This window comes from Macaca fascicularis, chromosome 8 (genome assembly GCF_037993035.2).
Source record: "Macaca fascicularis isolate 582-1 chromosome 8, T2T-MFA8v1.1".
Lineage (NCBI taxonomy): Eukaryota > Metazoa > Chordata > Mammalia > Primates > Cercopithecidae > Macaca > Macaca fascicularis.
In genome coordinates, this window is record NC_088382.1 from 108,974,782 (window position 1) to 108,996,507 (window position 21,726).

General features: G+C 34.5%; 1 protein-coding gene across 35 annotated transcripts in view; it reads left to right on the forward strand.

Annotated features, from left to right (window-relative positions):
* Window positions 1-21,726, forward strand: part of VPS13B (vacuolar protein sorting 13 homolog B) — an 857,597-nt gene that overhangs the window by 332,454 nt on the left and 503,417 nt on the right. For all 35 annotated transcript variants that reach the window (XR_012416560.1, XR_012416558.1, XR_012416559.1 and 32 more), the window contains one exon: window positions 21,088-21,197. Coding sequence is in view for 27 of the 35 variants with exons in the window: in XM_073999176.1 (XP_073855277.1) it covers window positions 21,088-21,197 (110 nt within the window). In the remaining 8 variants the exon portion in view is untranslated. The remainder of the gene's footprint in view (window positions 1-21,087; window positions 21,198-21,726) is intronic.

The following is a 21,726-nucleotide window of genomic DNA, read 5'->3' on the forward strand; positions in this document are numbered from 1 at the left end:
TATTTTGTATAGCTTCTTTTAGGCATATATAGAAGCCAGTGTCCTTAAAGACCTGCTATAAAGACCTGCTTGATTAAAGTATACCCCACTCTTGCCTATTATTTTAACCCTACTAGATTTTCATTTTTTGAATGTGCCTACCAGAGCACTGCCTCTCCTCCCCCATAGGACACACTGAGTCTTTTCTCCTTTTTGTCTTTCTCTTGGAAGATTGTTTTGTAGGATTGGTTACCTTAGCCAGATAATTCAACAAATTTTAGTGTTGGAACGTGATGCCTGTAATTATAGGAAAGCTGAAGGCAGAGCTATTTTTAGGTCTCCATGTAATTTTTTAATCTAAGATGATGATTATGATAATGATGGAGTAGCTATTACTTTTTAAGTTCCTACTGTATAATAGGCATCTTATAAATGTCTCATTCAGACTTCATAACAACCCTACAAGTTACGTGGCGTTAGTCTCATTTTACATTTAAGAAATCTGCAGTGAAGTGATGTGGTCAAGAATACACAACAGTCAGTGCCGGATATGGACACACACCTTTGACTCCAAAGCCTTCTGCTCCTCTCTGTTTTCATTAAACTTCAACTGTGACTAGGACATTCATTTACTTTGTTGTTTTTACTAAATAAATGTTGATAAGGGCAGCTATTATATTTTAATTTGTCTTTATGTCATTAGTTTCTATTATAGTAGATACCTAATACATGTTAATTTAGTTAATGATTGAATAATTGAGGGCAGATTCAATATAAATGATGAAGTAAGGGAAAAATGATCTTATTTCAATTAGGAGGTCTCCATCAGAAATGTAGTATGAGTAAAGAGGAGCATTTAAAGTAAAGTGTCTTTCCTAAAACCCATTCAGGGCATTTAGGTTTTAAATGCCTCTCCATTATGTATATGCATCACGTTTTAAAAATCTATGCATCTGTTGATGGACATTTAGGTTGCTTCCAAATCTTGGCTATTGTGAACAGTGCTGCAACAAACATGGGAGTGTAGATACTTCTTTGATATACTGATTTCCTTTCGTTTGGGTTTATACCTAGCAGTGGGATTCTTCGATAGTTTGGTCGCTATGTATTTACAGTTTGTATGTCTTCTTTTGAGACATGTCTACTCTGGTTATTAATCCCTTGTCAGATAAGTAGTTTGCAAACATTTTCTCCCATTCTGTGTTTTGTCTCTTCACTTTGTTGATTGTTTCCTTGGCTGTACAGAAGTGTTTTAACTGAATGTGATCCCATTTGTCCATTTTTGCTTGTGGGGTATTACTCAAGAAATCTCTGCTCAGATCAATGTTTTGGAGAGTTTCCTCATTGGTTACTTTTAGCAGTTTCATAGTTTGAGGTCTTAGATTTAAGTCTTTAATCTACTTGGATTTGATATTTGCATATGGCGAGAGATAGAGGGATGGGATCTAGTTTTATTCTTATGCCTATGGATATCTAGTTTTCCCAGCACCATTCATTGAAGAGATTGTCCTTTTCCCAATATGTGTTCTTGGCACCTTTGTCGAAAATGAGTTCACTGTAGATGGATGGATTTGTTTCTGGGTTTTCTATTCTGTTCCGTTGGTCTATGTCTGTTTTTATGCCTGTGCCAGGTTATTTTGTTTACTGTAACTCTGTAGTAAAACTTGAAATCAGGTAATGTTCATTTTTTTTCTTTTTATTCAAGATGGGTTTGGCTATTTTGGGTCTGTTTTTGATTCCGTATTATTTTTAGGATAATTTTTTTCTGTGAAGAATGTCATTGGTATTTTGATAGGGATTGCAATGAAGATGTAGATTGCTCTGGGTAGTATGGATGTTTTAACAATATTGATTCTTCTAATCCATGAACATGAAATATATTTTTATTTTATTGTGCCTTCTTCAATTTCTTGCATCAATGGTTTATAGTTTTCATTGTAGAGATCTTTCACTTCCTTGGTTAAATTTATTCCTAGTTATTTTATTTGTAGCTATTGTAAATGGGTTTACTTTCTTGATTTCTTTTTCAAAGATTGTTTGCTGTTGGCATATGGAAATCTTACTGATTTTTGTATGTTGAATTTGTATCCTGCAGCTTTACCGAATTTTTCCGTTCTAATAGTTTTTTTGGTGGAGTCCTTAGGCTTTTCCAAATATAAAATCATATCATCTGCAAACAATGATAATTTAACTTGTTTCTTTCCAGTTTGGATGCCTTTTATTTGTTGCTCTTGTCTAATTGCTCTAGCTAGGACTTCCAGAACTCTGTTGAATGGTAGTAGTGAAGTGGGTACCCTTGTCATGTTCCAGTTCTCAGAGGAAGTACTTTCCGATTTTCCCCATTCAGTATGATACTAGCTGTGGGTCTGTATATATGGCTTTTATTATGTTGAGCTGTGTTTCTTCTGTACTCTGTCTTTTGAGGGTTTTTATCAAGGAAGAATGTTGAATTTTATCAAATGCTTTTTCAGCATCAATCAAAATGATCATATGGTTTTTGTCCTTAATTCTGTTGATATGATGTATCACATTAGTTGATTTGCATATGTTGAACCATACTTGCGTACCTGGAATAAATCCCACTTGGTCATGATGAATGCTTTTTTTTTAATGTATTGCTGTATTGCTGAATTTGGTTTGCTATTATTTTGTTGAGGATTTTTGCATCAATATTCATTATAGATATTGTCCTGTAGTTTTCTTCTTTGTTTTTGAGACAAGGTCTCACTCTGTCACTTAGACTGGAGTGCAGTGACATGCTCATGGCTTACTGCAGCCTTGACCTTCCAGGCTCAAGTGACCCTCCCACATCAGCGTCCCAAGTAGTTGGGACTACAGGCATGTGCTACTATGCACAACTAATATTTGTATTTTTTTGTAGAGACAGGGTTTCACCATATTGCCCAGGCTGGTCTCAAATTCATGGCTTGAAGCAATCCCCCCGCCCCGGCCTCCCAAAGTGCTGGGATTACAAGTGAGAGCCACTGCGTCTATTGTAGTTTTCTTTTTTTGATGTATCTTTGTCTGGCTTTTGGGATCAGGGTAATACTTGCCTCGTAGAATGAGTTTGGAAATATTACCTTCTCTATTTTTGGAAATAGTTTGAGTAGGATTGGTATTAGTTTTTCTTTAATTGTTTGGTAGAATTCAGCAGTCAAGCCAATTGGTTCTGGACTTTGCTAGGATACTTTTTGTTACAGCTTTGATCTCATTACTTGCTATTGGTTGGTTCAGGTTTTGTATTTCTTCATACTTCAATCTTGGTAGGTTACATGTAACAAGGAATTTATCCATTTCTTCTAGATTTTCTAATTTATTGTTATATAGTTGCTGATAGTAGCCACTAATGATCCTTCAAATTTCTGTGGTATTGATTGTAATGTCTCGTTTTTCATCTTTGATTTTATTTGTATCTTATTTTTTTTTCTTAATCTGGCTAAAAGTTTGTCAATTTTGTTTACCTTTTCAAAAAATCAGTTTTATTTCATTGATTTTTGCATTTTCTTCATTTCAATTTCATTTATTTCTGCTCTGATCTTTATTATTTCTTTTATTCTACAGATTTCAGATTTGCTTGCTCTTGCTTTTCCAGTTATTTAAGATATATCATTAGGTTATTTGAAAGTTTTCTTATTTTTGATGTATTTGTTTATAGCTATAAACTTAGCTATAAACTCCCCCTTAGTACTGCTTTTGCTGTTTTGGTTCGCTGTTTTCATTATTATTTGTTTCAAGAAATTTTCCAATTTTCTTCTTCTCCTTTTTTTTTTTTTTTTTTTTTTTGAGACGGAGTCTCACTCTGTCGCCCAGGTTGGAGTGTGGTGGCACGATCTCAGCTCACTGCAACCTCTGCCTCCCCGGTTCAAGCGATTCTTCTGCCTCAGCTTCCCGAGTAGCTGGGACTACAGGCACACACCACCACACATGGCTAATTTTTGTATTTTTAGTAGAGATGGGGTTTCACCATATTGGCCAGGCTGGTCTCGAAATTCTGACCTTGTGTTCTGCCCCCCCTCGGCCTCCCAAAGTGCTGGAATTATAGGCATGAGCCACCACGCCCAGCCCTCCAATTTTCTCCTTAATTTCTTCATTGATCCACTGGACATTCAGGGTCATGTTGTTTAATTTTCATGTGTTCCAATATTCCTCTTGTTACTGATTTCTAGTTTTATTCCACCATGATCAGAGAAGATGCTTGATATTATTTCAGTTTTTTGTTTGTTTGTTTGTTTTAAGACTTGTTTTGTGACCTAACACATGATTTATCTTTGAGAAAGATCCATGTGCTAAGGAGAAGAATTTGTATTCTGTCGCCATTGAATGAAATGTTTTGTAAATATCTGTTAGGTCCATTTGGTCTACAGTGCAGATTAAATATGGTATCTCTTTGTTGATTTTCTTTCTGACAGATCCCTCCAGTGCTGAAAGTGCGGTGTTGAAGTCCACCTTTTATTGTATTGGGGTCTATCTTTCTAGCTCTAATAATATTTGCTTTATATATCTGGGTGCTCCAGTGTTTGGTACATTAAAATTTACAATTATATCCCCTTCCGGAATCTACCATTTATCATTATATAATGACCTCCTTTGTCTCTTAAAGTTTTTGTCTTGAAATGTATTTTGTCTGATATAAGTATAGCTACTCCTGCACTTTTTTGGTTTCCATTTGCTTTGAATTTCTTTTTCCATCCCTTTATTTTGTATTTGAGTGTCTTTATGGGTGAAGTGTGTTTCTGTAGGCAATAGATCATTGAGTCTTGTTTTTTTAATCCATTCAGCCATTCTATGTCTTTTGATTGGAGAGTTTAGTCCATTTACATTCGGTGTTATTATTGATAAGTAAAGACTTTCTTCCGCCATTTCTTACTGTTTTCTCAATTGTTTTGTGGTCTTCCTTCTTTTCTATTTTCCTGTCTTCTTTTTAGGGAAGTTAATTTTCTATAATGGTTTGATTTAATTTCTTGCTTTTATTTTTTGTGTATCTGTTGTATGTTTTTCGATTTAATGTTATTATGAGGCATGCAAGTACTATCTTATAACCCATTATTTTAAACTGATGACAGCTTATCACTGCCTGCATAAACAAGCAATCAAGAAAAATGAAAACTAACAAAAACTCTACACATTCACTTTACCCCCTTGCTTTTTAACTTGTTTTTTCTATGTATATCTTATTGTACTGTCAATGTCTTGAAAAGTTATTGTAGTTACTGTCCTAGATTGGTTCATCTTTTATTCTTTCTACTTAAGAGTAGTTTGTACACAATTACAGCATTACAGTATTCTGTGTTTTTTCTGTGTGCTTATTATTACTAGAGAGTTTTGTACCTTCAGATGTTTTCTTATTGCTTAGTGTCCTTTTCTTTCTGATTGAAGAACTTCCTTTAGCATTTCTTTTAGGACAGGTCTGGTGTTGATGAAATCTCTCAGATTTTGTTTGTTTGGGTAAGTCTTTATTTCTCCTTCATGTTTGAATGATATTTTCACAGGATATACTATTCTAGAGTGAAAGGTTTTTCCCTTCAGAATTTTAAGTATTTCATGCCACTCTCTCCTGGCCTGTAGTTTCCACTGAAAAGTCTGCTGCCGGACGTATTGGAGCTCCATTGTTAGTTTATTTGTTTCTTTTCTATTGCTTTTAGGATCCTTTCTTCATCTTTGACTTTTAAGAGTTTGATTATTAAATTTCATAAGATTGTCTTCTTTGGCTCAAATCTGCTGGGTGTTCTGTAAACCTCTTATACTTGAACATTGATATCTTACTCTAGGTTTGGGAAGTCCTCTGTTATTATCCTTTTGAATAAACTTTCTACACCTATATCTCTCCCTGCCTCCACTTTAGGGCTAATAACTCTTAGATTTGACCTTCTGAATTTATTTTCTGGATCTAGATAGATGTGCTTCACTCTTTTCTTTTTTCTTTTGTCACCTCTGGGTGTGTATTTTCAAATAGCCTGTCTTCAGCCTCCTTGGGTTCAAGCTGTTCTCCTGTCTCAGCCTCCTGAGTAGCTGGGATTACAGGCGTATGCCACCACGCCCAGCTAATTTTTGTGTTTTTAGTAGAGACAGGGTTTTGCCATGTTGGCCAGGCTGGTTTCCAGCTCCTGACCTCAGGTGACCTCAGGTGATCCACCCACCTCGGCCTCCCAAAGTGCTGGATTATAGGCATGAGCCACCACACCTGACTGTTTGGTTCCATTTTTAAAGGGATTGGGGAAGATCAAGAGATGAACCATGCCACTCCAAGGAGATTTAGTTATAGGACTATTGTTAATTATTGGGAAAGAAAGAGAACCAAGGGAAATAAAACCTCAGTAGAAGACTATTGTTCTTTTCATAAAATCAAATGTTTTTAAAAGCCCAATTTTATTAGCATTTGGTGCTTGGACCATTCTCTTGAAAATGCTGAGGAAAGAGACATAGCATAGTCTTAGTTTTTGTATCCTGATTCTGTCCTTTTGACCATTCCTTAATTTCCTTTTCAGATTTCTCTTATTATTTGATTAGCCTAACTGCTTTCTTCCCTGTAGTTCAGTTGCAGTTCTAGCTCTGGGAATCCCCCCTACCCCAACACAAACACAATGTTATCTTATATATTTTAAATGCTTCTCAATATGTTTATGTGGGTAAAGATGTCCCATAAACATCCCTAATTTCCCAAATTACCATCTTCCTCTTTCTCTTCAAATTCATTTTTTTAGTACATTTCATAAATGATTGTACCATTGTATCCTCTTAGTGCTTCAAACTATTCCTTCCTGTATCTTAAATCTATTTAGTTATATAATCTTATTTCTGTCTCTAAAATAAAATATTTTTAGAAATTTGTCACTCTTTTCAATATGACTTTTACTATCTCAGGTCATGCCTTTGTGATTTTTGTCCCAAATGCCTTAAATAATTTTAAAAGTAGTGGTGCTAAATAGTGTTTACCTACTTAGTACCCTAAATCCCCCAATCCATAGTCCATGCTCCATTAATTTTTATTTTTCTTAAATGCACACTTGAGATTTTATTTTTCCCCAGTTATATTTAAGTCTTTAGTTGTATTTCACTCTCCCAGAATAAAAGATTAATTCCCTAGAATGGGCATTCATGATCTAGCCATATTCCCTACATTTTTTTGCTCCATCCTTTTAAAACTACTCATATGTTCCGGAACGTATCATACTTTTCCTTATTTCCGTGTTGTTGCACAAGCTAGTGTCTGTTTCTGTGTTGTTCTTTCCTGCTTCTTGTATGATTGGCAGAATCCTTCTCCTTCTTTAGGACTCTACTTAGAAATCGTTTGTACTATGTCCCTTCTCCTTTCATTGTGAGGCATATAACCCTACCCTTTCCACAGTTTTAAAGTTGTACCTGTCCCTTATTTTATGATTGTTTATTGCTGTCCCTCTTTCCTACTGTCACCACAAGATTCCTTGAGAATGCTATTTTCCTTTATTCATCTTTGAACCTTGAGTAGCTAACACAATAATTTGAACATAAATGTTAGTTAAAGAAAGAAAGGGAGAGGGAAGGAAGAGGATTGTTATGTTGACCAATTATATGCATAGGGTAAAATGAAATATATATAGATTTAAGTAGGCAATTAAGACCAATTTATGACACCTGGTTTAAGCCACATACATATCCAGAAGGCAGAGGAGTAGAGAACACCTTGATTGATAATCTCAATAAACTATATGTGATTGTGAGGCAGTGGGCGCGAGTCTGAGTTCTGTCAGGTTGTCCTATGTAGAATTGGTGGAAGCCCACATAGAACTGGAATAAGAAACAATTTAGGCTTACTTGGAGATTTAGGGGTGTCTGGGACAAGGGGAAAGGAATGCTAGAGAGTATTATCTACTTTGACACAGGAAAAATGACACAGGAAAAGGCTCTTCATAAAAGAAAAAGTAGTTGTTTTTAGAATATATACTTGTTGGGGATACTAACTTCATGGGCTACAATGTTGGAACAGCTAAGGTTTTAAGTCATCAAATATGAGGAGTTTCATCTATAGCAAAATGTTAATATTGATTAATAAAACTTCCTTTTCTTCTCCCTCCTTTTTTGTTGATTCTACAATGTCCCCAGTAATTCTATATTGTTTGTATAATCTGAATAAAGACTAAAGGAATAGCATACATAAAATAGTATTACCCTGAAATATTGGAAACTAGTCCAGAAAACAGTTTTACCTGTCATTGGTAATCACAGTGTGTCTCTTATTGAGTAATATTTGGAGTATTCTTTGATTTGAAGCATACTTTACAATACCTACTTCTGGATGAAATGGAGCTACACTTTGTAATAACTGTTTGTAAAATTAAAGATAGATATAATAATATATTTATACATTTATTCAACAGATTTTGTGTTTTTTAAGTGCCAGTCACTGTGCTTGGCATTGGATGTAATTTGAGCAATAGAAATGGTTCCGGATATGAGCTTGCATTCCATCTAAGGAGGTAATAAGTAAGCAAAAAATTACATTATTATAAATGTTAATTAATAGCAAACAAGGTAATGTGATATCAAAAAATGGGAAAACCTAATTTGATAGGGTGTTAAGTGACAGGGTTCTCCGAAGAGATCATAAAGAAGTGATTTAACCTGAAGGGACAGCGAAGAATTTGATATATTGAAGGGTAGCTGGAGTATGGTCAATAGGGAGAGTGCCACCGGATGGGAATTCAGAGAGAGGCGAGAATCAGCTTGTATACAGCTTTGTAGGCTATGGTAAGAAGTCTGGATTTAATTTAAAGTAGATTGGTAAAGCAGTGTTTAGGCAGAAGAATAACTTAAATCTGATTTATCCTCTAAATGCATAAAATCTGTAGATATCTACATATATTTTGTGAAGGTCTTTTTTTTTTTTTTTTTTTTTTTTTGAGATGGAGTCTCATTCTGTCATCCAGGCTGGAGTGCAGTGGTGCAATCTCATCTCACTGCAACCTCCGCCTCCAGAGTTCAAGTGATACTCCTGCCTCAGCCTCCCAAGTAGCTGGAACTACAGATGTATACCACCATGCCCTACTAATTTTTGTATTTTTAGTAGAGATGGGGTTTCACCATTTTGGCCAGGCTGGTCTCGAACTCCTAGACTCAAGTGATCTGCCCACCTGGGCCTCCTAGAGTGCTGGGATTACAGATACGAGCTGCTGCACCCAACCTTAACTCTTTTTTATAAAAATAATTATATATTGAGTAAACAGGATTTGGAGTATTAAAAAAATATGGAAAGCAGAAGAAAAATAACTCACCACCAAATCACAAACCACTTGAAATTTTTAAAAACATACATCTTTCTAGGTTTTTATTCTACTGATACTTATTTGACCTTTATTAAATTGTATTTAAAATCTCTGTTAATGTCACAAGAATGTTATCATTATCACATAATCTTCACAACTATCTTTAAAAGACTGCTACCATTTTGTTACATGGCTAACACCACAGTTTGTTGAACCAGTCCTCAGTTTTGGACCTTTAGATAGTTCTATGGGAAATTTTTAATACTAAGCAATTTCTGTATTTCCTTAACATAGATTTCTGGAAATGGAATTAGTAAAAAGATATTAACTTTATAGATGCACCATTTATTAAATAGGGAATCCTTTTCCCATTGCTTGTTTCTGTTGGGTTTGTTGAAGATCAGATGGTTGTATATGTGTGGTGCTATTTTTGAGACCTGTGTTCTGTTCCAAGGGTTTATATATTCGTTTTGGTACCAGTACCAGGCTGTTTTGGTTATTGTAGCCTTGTAGTATAGTTTGAAGTCAGGTAGTGTGATGCCTCCAGCTTTGTTCTTTTTGCTTAGGATTGTCTTGGCTAGATTGGCTCTATTTTGGTTCCATATGAAATTTAAAGTAGTTTTTTCTAATTCTATGAAGAAAGTCAGTGGTAGCTTAATGGGAATAGCATTGAATCTGTAAATTACTTTGGGCAGTATGGCCATTTTTGATATTGATTCTTCCTGTCTGTGAGCATGAAATTTTTTTCCATTTGTTTGTATCCTCTCTTATTTCCTTGAACAGTGGTTTGTAGTTATCCTTGAAGAGCTCCTTCATGTCCTTTGTAAGTTGTATTTCTAGCCACATGCAGAAAACAGAAACTCGATCCCTTCCTTACACTTATACAAAAATTAACTCAAGATGGATTAAAGACAAATGTCAAACCCAAAATCATAAAAACCCTAGAAGAAAACGTAGGCAATACCATTCAGGATGAAGGCATGGGCAAAGACTTCACGACCAAAACACCAAAAGCAGTGGCAACAAAAGCCAAAATCGACAAATGGGATCTAATCAAACTAAAGAGCTTCTACACAGCAAAAGAAACTATCATCAGAGTGAACAAGCAGCCTACAGAATGGGAGAAATTTTTGCAATCTAATCATCTGACAAAGGTGTAATATTCAAAATCTACAAGGAAGTTAAACAAATTTATAAGAGAAAAAGCAAATAACCCCACCTGAACAGACACTTCTCGAAAGAAGACATTTATGTGGCCAACAAACATATGAAGAAAAGCTCGTCATCACTGGTCATTAGAGAAATGCAAATCAAAACCACAATGAGATACCATCTCATACAAGTTTGAATGGCAATGATTAAAAAGTCAGGAAACAACAGATGCTGGCAAGGCTGTGGAGAAATAGGAATGCTTTTACACAGTTGGCGGGAGTGTAAATTAGTTCAACCATTGTGGATGACAGTGTGGCGATTCCTCAAGGATCTAGAACTCTATAGAAATACCATTTGACCTAACAATCCCATTACTGGGTATATACCCAAAGGATTATAAATCATAGTGCTATAAAGACACATGCACACATATGTTTATTGCAGCACTATTTACAATAGGAAAGACTTGTAACCCATCCAAATGCCCATCAATGATAGACTGGATTAAGAAAATGTGGCCCATATACACCATGGAATACTATGCAGCCACAAAAAAGAATGAGTTCATGTCCTTTGCAGGGACATGGATGAAGCTGGAAGCCATAATTCTCAACAAACTAACACAGGAACAGAAAACCAAATACCACATGTTCTCACTCATCAGTGGGAGTTGAACAATGAGAACACATGGACACGGAGGATGACATCACACACCGGTACCTGTTGGGAGGTGGGGGGCAATGGGAGAGAGAGCATTAGGACAAATGCCTAATGCATGTGGGGCTTAAGACCTACATGATGGGTTGATAGGTGCAGCAGACCACCATGGCACATGTGTACCTATGTAACAAACCTGCATGTTCTGTACATGTATCCCACAACTTGAAGTAAATTAAAAAAAGTAGTTCTGAGCTTTTCATTGTCAAAGCTGTCTATAATTACCTTTATTGTTTTAGTAGTTAACATTGTGATTATAAAATCAGAGGATAACTTTGGAACATCTTGAAGTATTAATTACTGACTCATGGTTTGAGGTTACCATTACATCTTCCTGGTGGATTCTGTGACAAATGAGAAATAAAACACATAAGTAATTTAGAAGGAGATAAAATGTTAACTTAGGCCGAGCACTGTGGCTCATGCCTGTAATCTCAGCACTTTGGGAGGCTGAGGTGGAAGGATCGCTTGAGCTCAGGAGTTCAAGACCAGCCTGGGCAACATAGTGAGACATCATCTCTGCAAAAATATAAAATAAAAATAGCCGGGTATAGTGGCACCCCTGAGCCTGAGGTGGGAGGATCACTTGAATATGGGAGATAGAGGCTACAGTGAGCTGTGATCATGCCACTACACTCCAACCTGGGCAACAGAGTGAGACCATGCTTCAAAAAAGTAGCAAAAGGAACTCTTCTTTTTTTTTAACCAAGATATTTATCCTTTGTTCTTCATTCCTTCTCTAGAGTTAAGTTTCTATCTAATATAATTTCCTTTCAATCTAAAGCATTTATCTTATAGTTTCTTGTAGCACAAATTTTCTGAAGACAAATTCTCTCTGTCATTTTATTTTTATTTTATCTTCATCTTTGAAGGACATTTTCTATGGGCATAGAAATCTAGTTTGACTTTTTTAACATTTAAAAAATTCTATTATTTTCTGGTCACCATTACTTCTGATGAGAAATTATTCTTATGATTTCCTTATATATATTGTGTCTTTTTTTTTTTTCTTCTGGATGATTTAAATTTTTTTTCTACGTTTGCTTTTCTGCTGTTTGATGATGATATATCTAGATCTCGTTTCTTTCTATTTATTCTTCTTGGGGTTTGCTGAGCTTTTTTAATCTATTGGTCGATATATGTCCATTTGGGAAATCGTTTTTCATCTCTGATATTGTGTTTTTAAAAATCTAATATTTTCATTTGACTCTTTTTTATACTTTCTCTCTGCTAAAATTTTCCTTTGATTCAAACATATTGTCTACTCTTTTTAATTACTTAACATCTTTATTATCAAAGTTGTTTTAAAGTCCTTGTTTGATAATTCCAATATCTGGGCCACCTCTGAGACTGGTGTATTGATTGTTTCTTCTTTTTATAATCAGTCATTTCTTCTTGCTTTTTTATGTTTCACAGTAGTTTTTTATGTAATGTCAAATGTTGTGTATAAAGAGAATGGAGCCTATGTAAATAATGTTTATGTCCACAAAAATACGTGCCTCTTCTTTTGTCATGGCATTAGCATAGTTCCTTTGGGTCTGGTATTTGGCTTTTATTCCATATTTGAGCTATATATTATTCTTTTAAAACTTATGTTAAGTTCACTACAGGACCCTGTGTTTTTTGAGAGCAAGATTAGGATCTTTGTTTTTGTATGGTTTGTAGTTTCTGCTTAGTTCTCCTGATACACCTTCAGAATTCTGCATGCCTTGTTGACTTGTGCCTTAGGGAGGTATCTCTCAGTGCTTCTTTCTTTCTGCCAGACACAGATTGCCCTTCCTCCTGGTACTCAGTTTAAGGTTTAGAGTACTCGTGAGATTTCTTTTCATTCTCCTGCTTTGCACTCAGACTTCATTCATATCTATGGGCCTGCACTTCAGCAGGCGTCTTATCTCTCCAGCCCTGCTTCTTGTCATTCTCATGAACAATTGATCGACACCTGTGGAAAATAGATGGCAAGTGGGTAGGATCCCCTGTGTCTAGAGTTCTCAGTGATTCTGAACTATCATGCACCCCCCAACTGGGTCTTTTGACATTTTTTTTAAAGTGCAGTTATTTTCTTCTTATCAACTTTCTTCTCATACTACTCTGCCAAGAATGATAGCCACTATTCATTTCTTCTCTCCTGTGAGAGACCTTTGACTTTCACAGTTTTTATTCATTGGATTCCCTTAGGAACTCTGCTCTGATGAATGTTGAAAAGTTCTTGTTGCTACAAAGGGATAGAATTCTCTTGCAATTTTCTACATCCTATGAGAAGAGGAAGTGACCAGCTACCATATACACACAGCTACAAATCTTAATATTCCTTTATACCAAATTTGACAATTCCCCTAGATAAAGTTGCTAGTAGTTGGCAGCTCATCTCTGCTCTGTCGTTTCTTAGTCTCTGATTCCCCTCTTGCCTTTATTCCTTACCCTTGTTTTTGAAGTAGTGGTTCCTCTTTTATTTTATTTCTGTTATTTCCTTAACTATTTAGCCAAAATTATCGAAATTATTCCTAAAAAATTAGAGTAGCACGTAATTTCTTAGGAGCTATACAATTCTACGAATTTCTTTACTATAGCTGCTTAATAGAAAAATAGTGAGTTTTAACAACTTAGATGTAAATTAATATGTTTGTATTTTTTTGTCTCATTCATTGGTTTAAGAAAAAACACAGGATACTTTTTCCTAATATTACTTGATATATTATAGGACAGTCTCATTGGCTGGTAAGCTTCTATAGCTGCCAAGAGACATGTATGTTTAATTTTAGTACTGTGCAACTTTGGTCTCTAACTCTTATTTCAGCTCTCATGTTTCAGCGTAGAATGTAACTGCAAATGACAGTGACACCCTGATTTCCACCTCAGGGTGAAGCCTGAGTGGAATGTGGATAAGTGAGCCATTTGGGCAGCGAGGAGAGCAGTAAACCACACTTTTCTCATTACTTGTCTCCCAGGCTAAAATTAAACAGAATAAAATACTGCCAAATTTTAGTGATCTGTGGTGGATCTGGTCTGTGTTAACTCAATATTAAACTAATTGCCCAGATATTTACATGTTAGAACTTGTGTGCTATTTTTAAAGGTTGGTATCTTGTGAATTGAGTATATGATGAAAATCTCTCTCTAAATTTAAAAGAACATTATCTCTAAATTGTAATTTCAACCAAATTGGTGTTAAATTAATGGATTACTCTCTTTTATCATCTATAACATTCATAAATTTTAAGGCTGGCTATAAGTCATGAGGTCATTTTTGGTATAATGTAATCATATAACTTTTAGTTTGGTGAAGTATTTTTAACTTCTTAATTATAATAAGACTTTCAAGTTTAATTTTCCTTTTGAAAATATTTATTACTTTTTTTTCAGTTTTCTCTCTATAAAATCTCAAATAAAATGGTGTCCCAATCACATGTTGAGAATTTGAAAATTCATTGAACACATTTAGTTTTAGACATATCTGAAAAGACTTCTATAATAATTTGTACAATATGGAGGATATCTGTAATTTCTTAACATACTTGCATCTTGTCCAGTTTGCATGCATTTAAATTTATATGCCATTTTGTTTACTAGGTTTTTAAATTTTTTCATCATAATCAAAAAATATATAGTATATAATGTGACCTGTACTTAGATACATAATCTTAAAAAACATAATCCTGAATTATTTAAAAAATCAATATCTTTTTTCTTTCTTTACTGTTTTTTCAATGTAACATTAGGTACGCACAAAAATAGGTAACATATATGTAAGTATTTAATTAAAATTATATAATGATATCATTTACTATTGGCTGAGAGGTTGGTCATAAATTTATTTGCCTTTATGCATTCTTTCCTCGGGTGATCTATCTTTTTGAGTACTTTTCTGATCTTCTCTTTATCTTCACTCGTTTACAACTTCTTTTTTTGCTTAGTGTAGATTTAATTATCCAGTTTGGGGTTTATTGGGCCTCCTAGATTTAAAGTTTATTATCTTTCAACATTTCTGTAAAATACTCAGCCATTACCTTTTTTTAAAAACATATTGCCTCTTCCCCATTCTCTAATATCTTTCTCAAGTCCAATAAGACATATGCTATGTCTTCTCACTCAGACCTCTCTCTCTCTAGCTTCATTTTAAAAGTTTCATTATTTTTCAATCTGGGGTTACATTCTAAACTATCTTGTTATGTAGCTTCCATTTCCTTAATTCTCTCTTCAACTGCATCTAACGTGCTTTTTAACATGTTCAGTAAGTTTTTTTACTTCAACAATTTGTCATTTCTATGATTTTCATTTTTCTTTAAAATCTGTCTACTTGTTGCTGGTGCTTTCTCATAGTTTATCTTCATGATTTCATAAATTTGTTTTTAAATATTTTATACATAGCTGTTTTATATTCTGTATTCTAATACCTTCAGTGCTTGAGGATCTAAATGTTTTATTCATTAATATTTTTGACTCTTATTAACAGTGGTTTGTTTTCTGCACTGCTTGCTGATTTTTTTGTTATGGGAAACATAAATGAAAGATCATAATTTGTAGATGTCACATAACAGTGAATTGGAGACTTTCTCGAAGAGACAACTTTTTTCCTGCTTTTTTCTAGTATCTACAGCTAAGGTCCCCAGCCTCTGGGCCATGGACCAGTTCCAGTCCATGGCCTGTTAGGAACTGGGCCACACAAAAGGAGGTGAGCAGCAGGCAAGCAAGCATTACCACCTGAGCTCTGCCTCCTGTCAGATCACTGGTGTCATTAGATTCTCATAGGAGTGCAAACCCTATTATGAAATGTGCATACAAGGGATCTAGATTTTGCATTCTCTTTATGAGAATTGAATTAATGCCTGATGATCTGAGGTGGAACAGTTTCATCCTGAAACCATTCCTCCACCCCTCAAATCCGTGGAAAAATTGTCTTCCACAAAACCAGTTCCTGGTGCCAAAAAGATCGGAGACTGTTGGTCTTCACAAGAAAGTCTACGGCTCATCTATCTCTCTGTCCTGGTGTCCCAAGTTTCAGAATCTCAGTTACATTTTTGTGTGTGTGGTGCGGGGGTGGACAAGAACTCATTTTTTAATGTTTCCTTTTCTAGCTGTAACTAGTTTCACAGATTTTCAGGAATCATTTTGGTGTTTACTTCCATATTTTAAAATAACATAGCTTTTCTTGTTTTTTTCCTGAATATTGATTTTGGAGCATTATTTATTGACTTCTTACTGTGGAAAATGATAATTGGCTATCTTTCACTTTCTCCAGCCTTCATCACATGTTCTTATTTGCTTATATCCTAAATTTGATTGATTAAATTGTTCATTTATTATTTCAGAATTTGTATCATTCCATGTATTAACACTATTCACGTCACAGTTGTGTTGTATCTTAATAGCTATTCTTTCCTTTATAACATTTGATTTCCTTGTGTTTAATAATTGTGTTTTGTTGTTACTAAGCTTTCTATGTACCTGTGACTAATTCACTGTTGTAAGCCTTGGAATTCCCATCACTTTTCTCTGGAGTTAGATCTTTTGTCTTCTGGATCCAAAGTCTTCTTTCTTCATGTAATTTACTTTTCTTTTGGTGAATGTCTTCTTTATTGTTAGTAAATAATATGTATTATATATGGTACTTATGTGATATTATAGAACAAATTACAAGGGGTTCATTGGACAGAAGGAAATTCATAGTAATTTAAATCTAATTTTAATTTTATTTACATAGATTTTAGAAAGATCTTTTAACCCTTGAGATTGAATTATATATTCCTGAATTTAAATAAACCTTTTAAATTCTCTAGATCTTGTTCCATTAATTGCTTTAAAATCAAAAGGTCTTAGTAAACAACTTTTCATATTGGGGGAGAATTCTCTTTCTTACATAGTAACTTTTTTGGGAGAATGAGTTGTCATCAAATAAGAATACAATGCAAATTAAATCTTACTGTATATATTGTACTACTTTATTCTTGTTAGTCTGTGGAGATGACAGTCTTTGCTGTAATAGCTGTAATAGAGCTGCTAGAATTGTTTGAAAACTGGATATCATATTGGGAAAGTCCTATTTATTTATCTTAATATGGTATTTTTATGGCTTTATTCTGGGTATAAGTGATACTTGGGAAGTAGAAGAATTTAGGTCCTTATGAGAAATTTGCAACCTATGAAAGTAATAAATATATGTTAAAATAAATATTCTATATTAAATTGGATTTTCAGTTGACTTTAATTATGAATCCCATTTGGCAGTCATCTTGTGTTTAGCTTTTCTGTATCTTTCTTTTCTGACATCTGCTTGAGTGAATCATTGCTCAACAGTACACATATTGGTCCTTGGGAGGGTACATTGCTTTTGTTGTCTGAGCATGTTGCCTAGGGATTTATACTGGTTCTGGGCCTATGGGAAAAATAGAACTACATGGTAGAATAGGAGTATACATGGCAAATTTTGGTTATTTGAAGATTCTGTGGAAAGCTTTGAAAAAAGGATAAATTTCTTTTTCTCTTACATTTTCTCCTTCATTCTTTTATCTGTCTTTTTATATATCAGTTTTCATAGGACTTGTTATTAATACTAATTTTCCTGGTTTAAATAATCTATAACATAATAGAACAAATGTACTATTTTCAGTTATCCTGAGAACCAGCTATGGTTTATTCTGATATATACTTTCTTAACCCCCTACCATCAGGCATTTTTTCTTTCTTTCTTTTTTTTTAAAAATAGACTTTTATTTTAGGTTCAGGGATACAAGTGCATGTTTATAATATAGGTAAGCTTGTGTCATGGGGATTTGTTGTGCAGATTATCTCACCACCCGGGTACTAAAAAATAAACCAATAGTTATTTTTTTCTGATCCTCTCCCTTCTCCCGTCCTTCACCCTCCACCCTCTGATAGACCCCAGTGTCTGTTTTTCCCCTCTGTGTGTCCATGTGTTCTCATCATTTAGCTGCCACTAATCAGTGAGAACATGTGGTATTTTGTTTTCTGTTCCTGCATTAGTTTGCTAAGGATAATGGCCTCCAGCCTTATCCATGTTCCTGCAAAGGACATGATCTTGTTCTTTTTTATGGCTGCATAGTATTCCATGGTATATATGTAACACACTTCCATTATCCAGTTTGCCATTGATAGGCATTTAGGTTGATTCCATGTCTTTGCTATTGTGAATAGTGCTGCAGTGAACATACGTGTGCATGTGTCCTTATGGTAGAATGATTTATATTGTTTTGGGTATGTACCTTGTAATGGGATGGCTGGGTTGAATTGTAGTTCTGTTTTTAGCTCTTTGAGGAATCGCCACACTATTTTCCACAATGGTTGAACTAATTTACACTTCCACCAACAGTGTATAAGTATTGCCTTTTCACCACAATCTCACCAACATCTGTCATTTTTTGCCTTTTTAATAACAGCTGTTCTATCTGGTGTGAGATGGTATCTCATTGTGGTTTTGATTTGCATTTCTCTAATGATCAATGATCTTGAGCTTTTTTTCATATGCTGGTTGGCCATATGTATGTCTTCTTTTGAAAAGTGTCTGTTCATGTCCTTTGCCCACTTTTTAATGGGCTTGCTTTTTTTTCTTGTAGATTTGTTTATGTTCCTTATAGATGTTGGATATTAGACCTTGGTCAGAAGCAGAGTTTGCAAAAATTTTCTCCCATTTTGGCATTTTCTCCCATGCCATTCTCATCATGGCATCATCATCATGAAATGTTTGCCTGTTCCTGTGTCCACAATGGTTGTCTACATTGTCTTCCAGGATTTTTATAGTTTTTGGTTTTTATTTAAGTCTTTGATCTATCTTAGGTTGACTTTTGTATACGGTCTAAGGAAGAGGTCCAGTTTCAATTATTTGCTTATGGGTAGCCAATTCCAGCACCATTTATTGCATAGGGAATCATTTTCCCCATTGCCTGTTTTTGTCAGGTTTGTTGAAGATAAGATAGTTGTAGGTGTGTAGTCTTATTTCTTGGCTGTCTGTTCTGTTCCATTGGTTTATGTGTCTGTTTTTGTAAAGTTGTCATGCTGTTTTGGTTACTATAGTCTTGTAGTATAGATTGAAGTTGGGTAATGTGATGCCTCCAGCTTTGTTCTTTTAGCTTAGGATTGCCTTGACTACTCAAGCTCTTTTTTCATTTTATATGAATTTTAAAATAGTTTTTTCTAGTTCTGTGAAGAATGTCATTGATAGTTTGATAGGAACAGCATTGAATTTGTAAATTGCTTTGGACAGAATGGCCCTTTTAACGATACTGATTCTTCCTATCCATGAGAATGGAATGTTTTTCCATTTATTTCTGTCATCTCTTTGAGCATGTTTTGTAGTTCTCATTGTAGGGCTCTTTCACCTCCCTGGTTAACTGTCTTCCTAAGTATTTGATTCTTCTTTTGGCAAATGTGAATGGATTGCATTCCTGATTTGGCTCCCAATTTGACAGTTGTTAGTGTATAGAAATGCTAATGATTTTTGTATGTTGAATTTGTATCCTAAGACTTCACTGAAGTTCTTTATCAGCTTAAGGAGCTTTTAGGCCAAAACTATGGGATTTTCTAGATATATATTTTCATGTTGTCTGCAAAGATAGTTTGGCTTCCTCTCTTCCTATCTGGGTGGGCTTTATTTCTTTCTCTTTCCTGATTGCTCTGGCCAGGACTTCCAGTACTGTGTCTAATAGGAGTGGTGAGAGAGGGCATCTTGTTTGGTGCCAGTTTTCAAGGGGAATGCAACAGCTTTTCCCTATTCAGTATGATGGCATATTTCCTATATGCTACAGGTATAGCTGATAACAAAATTGACAAATATCCCTTCCTTTATGTTTCATATATCCTAGTGGAGCTAATAATATTTGTATTAAAAATATATGTACAATTACAGAAACTTATATAGAGATGTATATAACCTGCACATAAATTGAGAATTGTATATTCTGCTTTAGGTAAGTTCTATTTGAACTACTTTTCATCAGAAAGGGACAAAAAATAGGTTAGTTAGTAGGTTGGAATTGCAACCTGTTACACTTCAGCTTTGTGTTTTATGTCAGAATGTTGGCCTGCATTTAATCTAGGCTGCTCTTTTTCTTTGCTTTTGAACATTAAAAATTGTAATTTTTAATGATTTATTGAATGATTATAATAATTTATTTCAAATCATGAATCAATTTTTTAATATAATGAAAAAGTTATTTAGGAATATTTTACCTAACGTATTCCATTTTCAGGGCCGATATAAAAATTGTTCTTTGCCTAAAAAGTTGAGCTTATTATTATATTTTATGGACAAATGCACTTTTAATGAGATGTAATTCACTTTCCATACAATTATTTTATATTGTGTGATTCAGTGGTTTATAGTATATTCACCAGGTTCTACAATTGTTTTCTAATTTCAGAGTATTTTTATCACTCTCAAACTACATACCTCTTAGCAGTTATTTCTACTCTCCCCTCTCACAGGCCCTGGTAACCACAAATCTACTTTTTGTCTCTATGTTTTTGCCTCTTGTGGCAATTTCGTATAAGTGGAATTCTAAAATATATGTTTTCTTGGTCAGGCTTATTTCACTTAATGTTTCGAGATTCATCAATGCTGTAGCATGTATCAGTACTTCATTTCTTTTTATGGATGAATACTTTTCCATTGTATGGAAATACCACATTTTGTTTATTCATCAACTCATGGAAATTTATATTGATTTCACTTTTTGGCTGTTATAAATTATGCTGATATGAGCATGTGAATACATGTTTTTGTGTGGACATAAGTTTTCGGTGTCCACATTTCCTCAAAAAGACATATAGTTACCATATGACCCAGTTATGCCATAGTATTTTCCAAAGTGGGTGTACCAGTTTACATTCCTACCAGCAGTGTAGCAGGGTTTGCATTCCTCCACATCCTTTCCAACGCTTGTTACTGTTAGTCTATTATGTCACAGCTATCCTACATGGTGTAAAGTAATAAATAGCTTATTGTTTTTTATGAGGAATTATATAGCAATTTAAAAATCTTATCTTCTAGGTGCTGTACTTCTTTGCAGTATACAAGGACTAGCAGTTAATATTGACCCAATCTTATATACATGGCTCATCTATCAGCCTCAGAAACGAACAAGTAGACATATGCAACAGGTAAGAGATTTTTAAATAGTTTTTTTCTCTTAACAAATATTTTTCTTATTCATTTAGTAGAATTATATATGTCTTTTGATTGATTCTTTTTTAACAAATGTACCAGATTTCCTTTGTCTCTCCACTTTACCCCTTTCAAACAATTCCATTCCCTTATTTTTGCATGAGAAATTGCATGTCATTATAAAGTTTCTTTGACTACTAAAGGGGCTTTCTGTACAATGGCTTATAAAACAGAAACTAGTTTAGGAGTCCTATTTCACCAGTCTTCATTCTTTCATAGTGCCTACATGTCCCTTCTCATGATGTGCAATACATAAGAATTGCTCAATAAAAGAATTGGCATTTTTGTTTGTTTGTTTTGTTTTGAGACACAGTTTCACTCTGCCTCCCAGGCTGAAGTGCAGTGGCATCGTGATCTTGGCCCACTCCCTGGTTCAAGTGATTTTCTTGGGACCACCTCCCAAGTTCAAGTGATTCTCATGCCTCAACCTCCCGAGTAGCTGGGATTATGGGCATATACCATCGT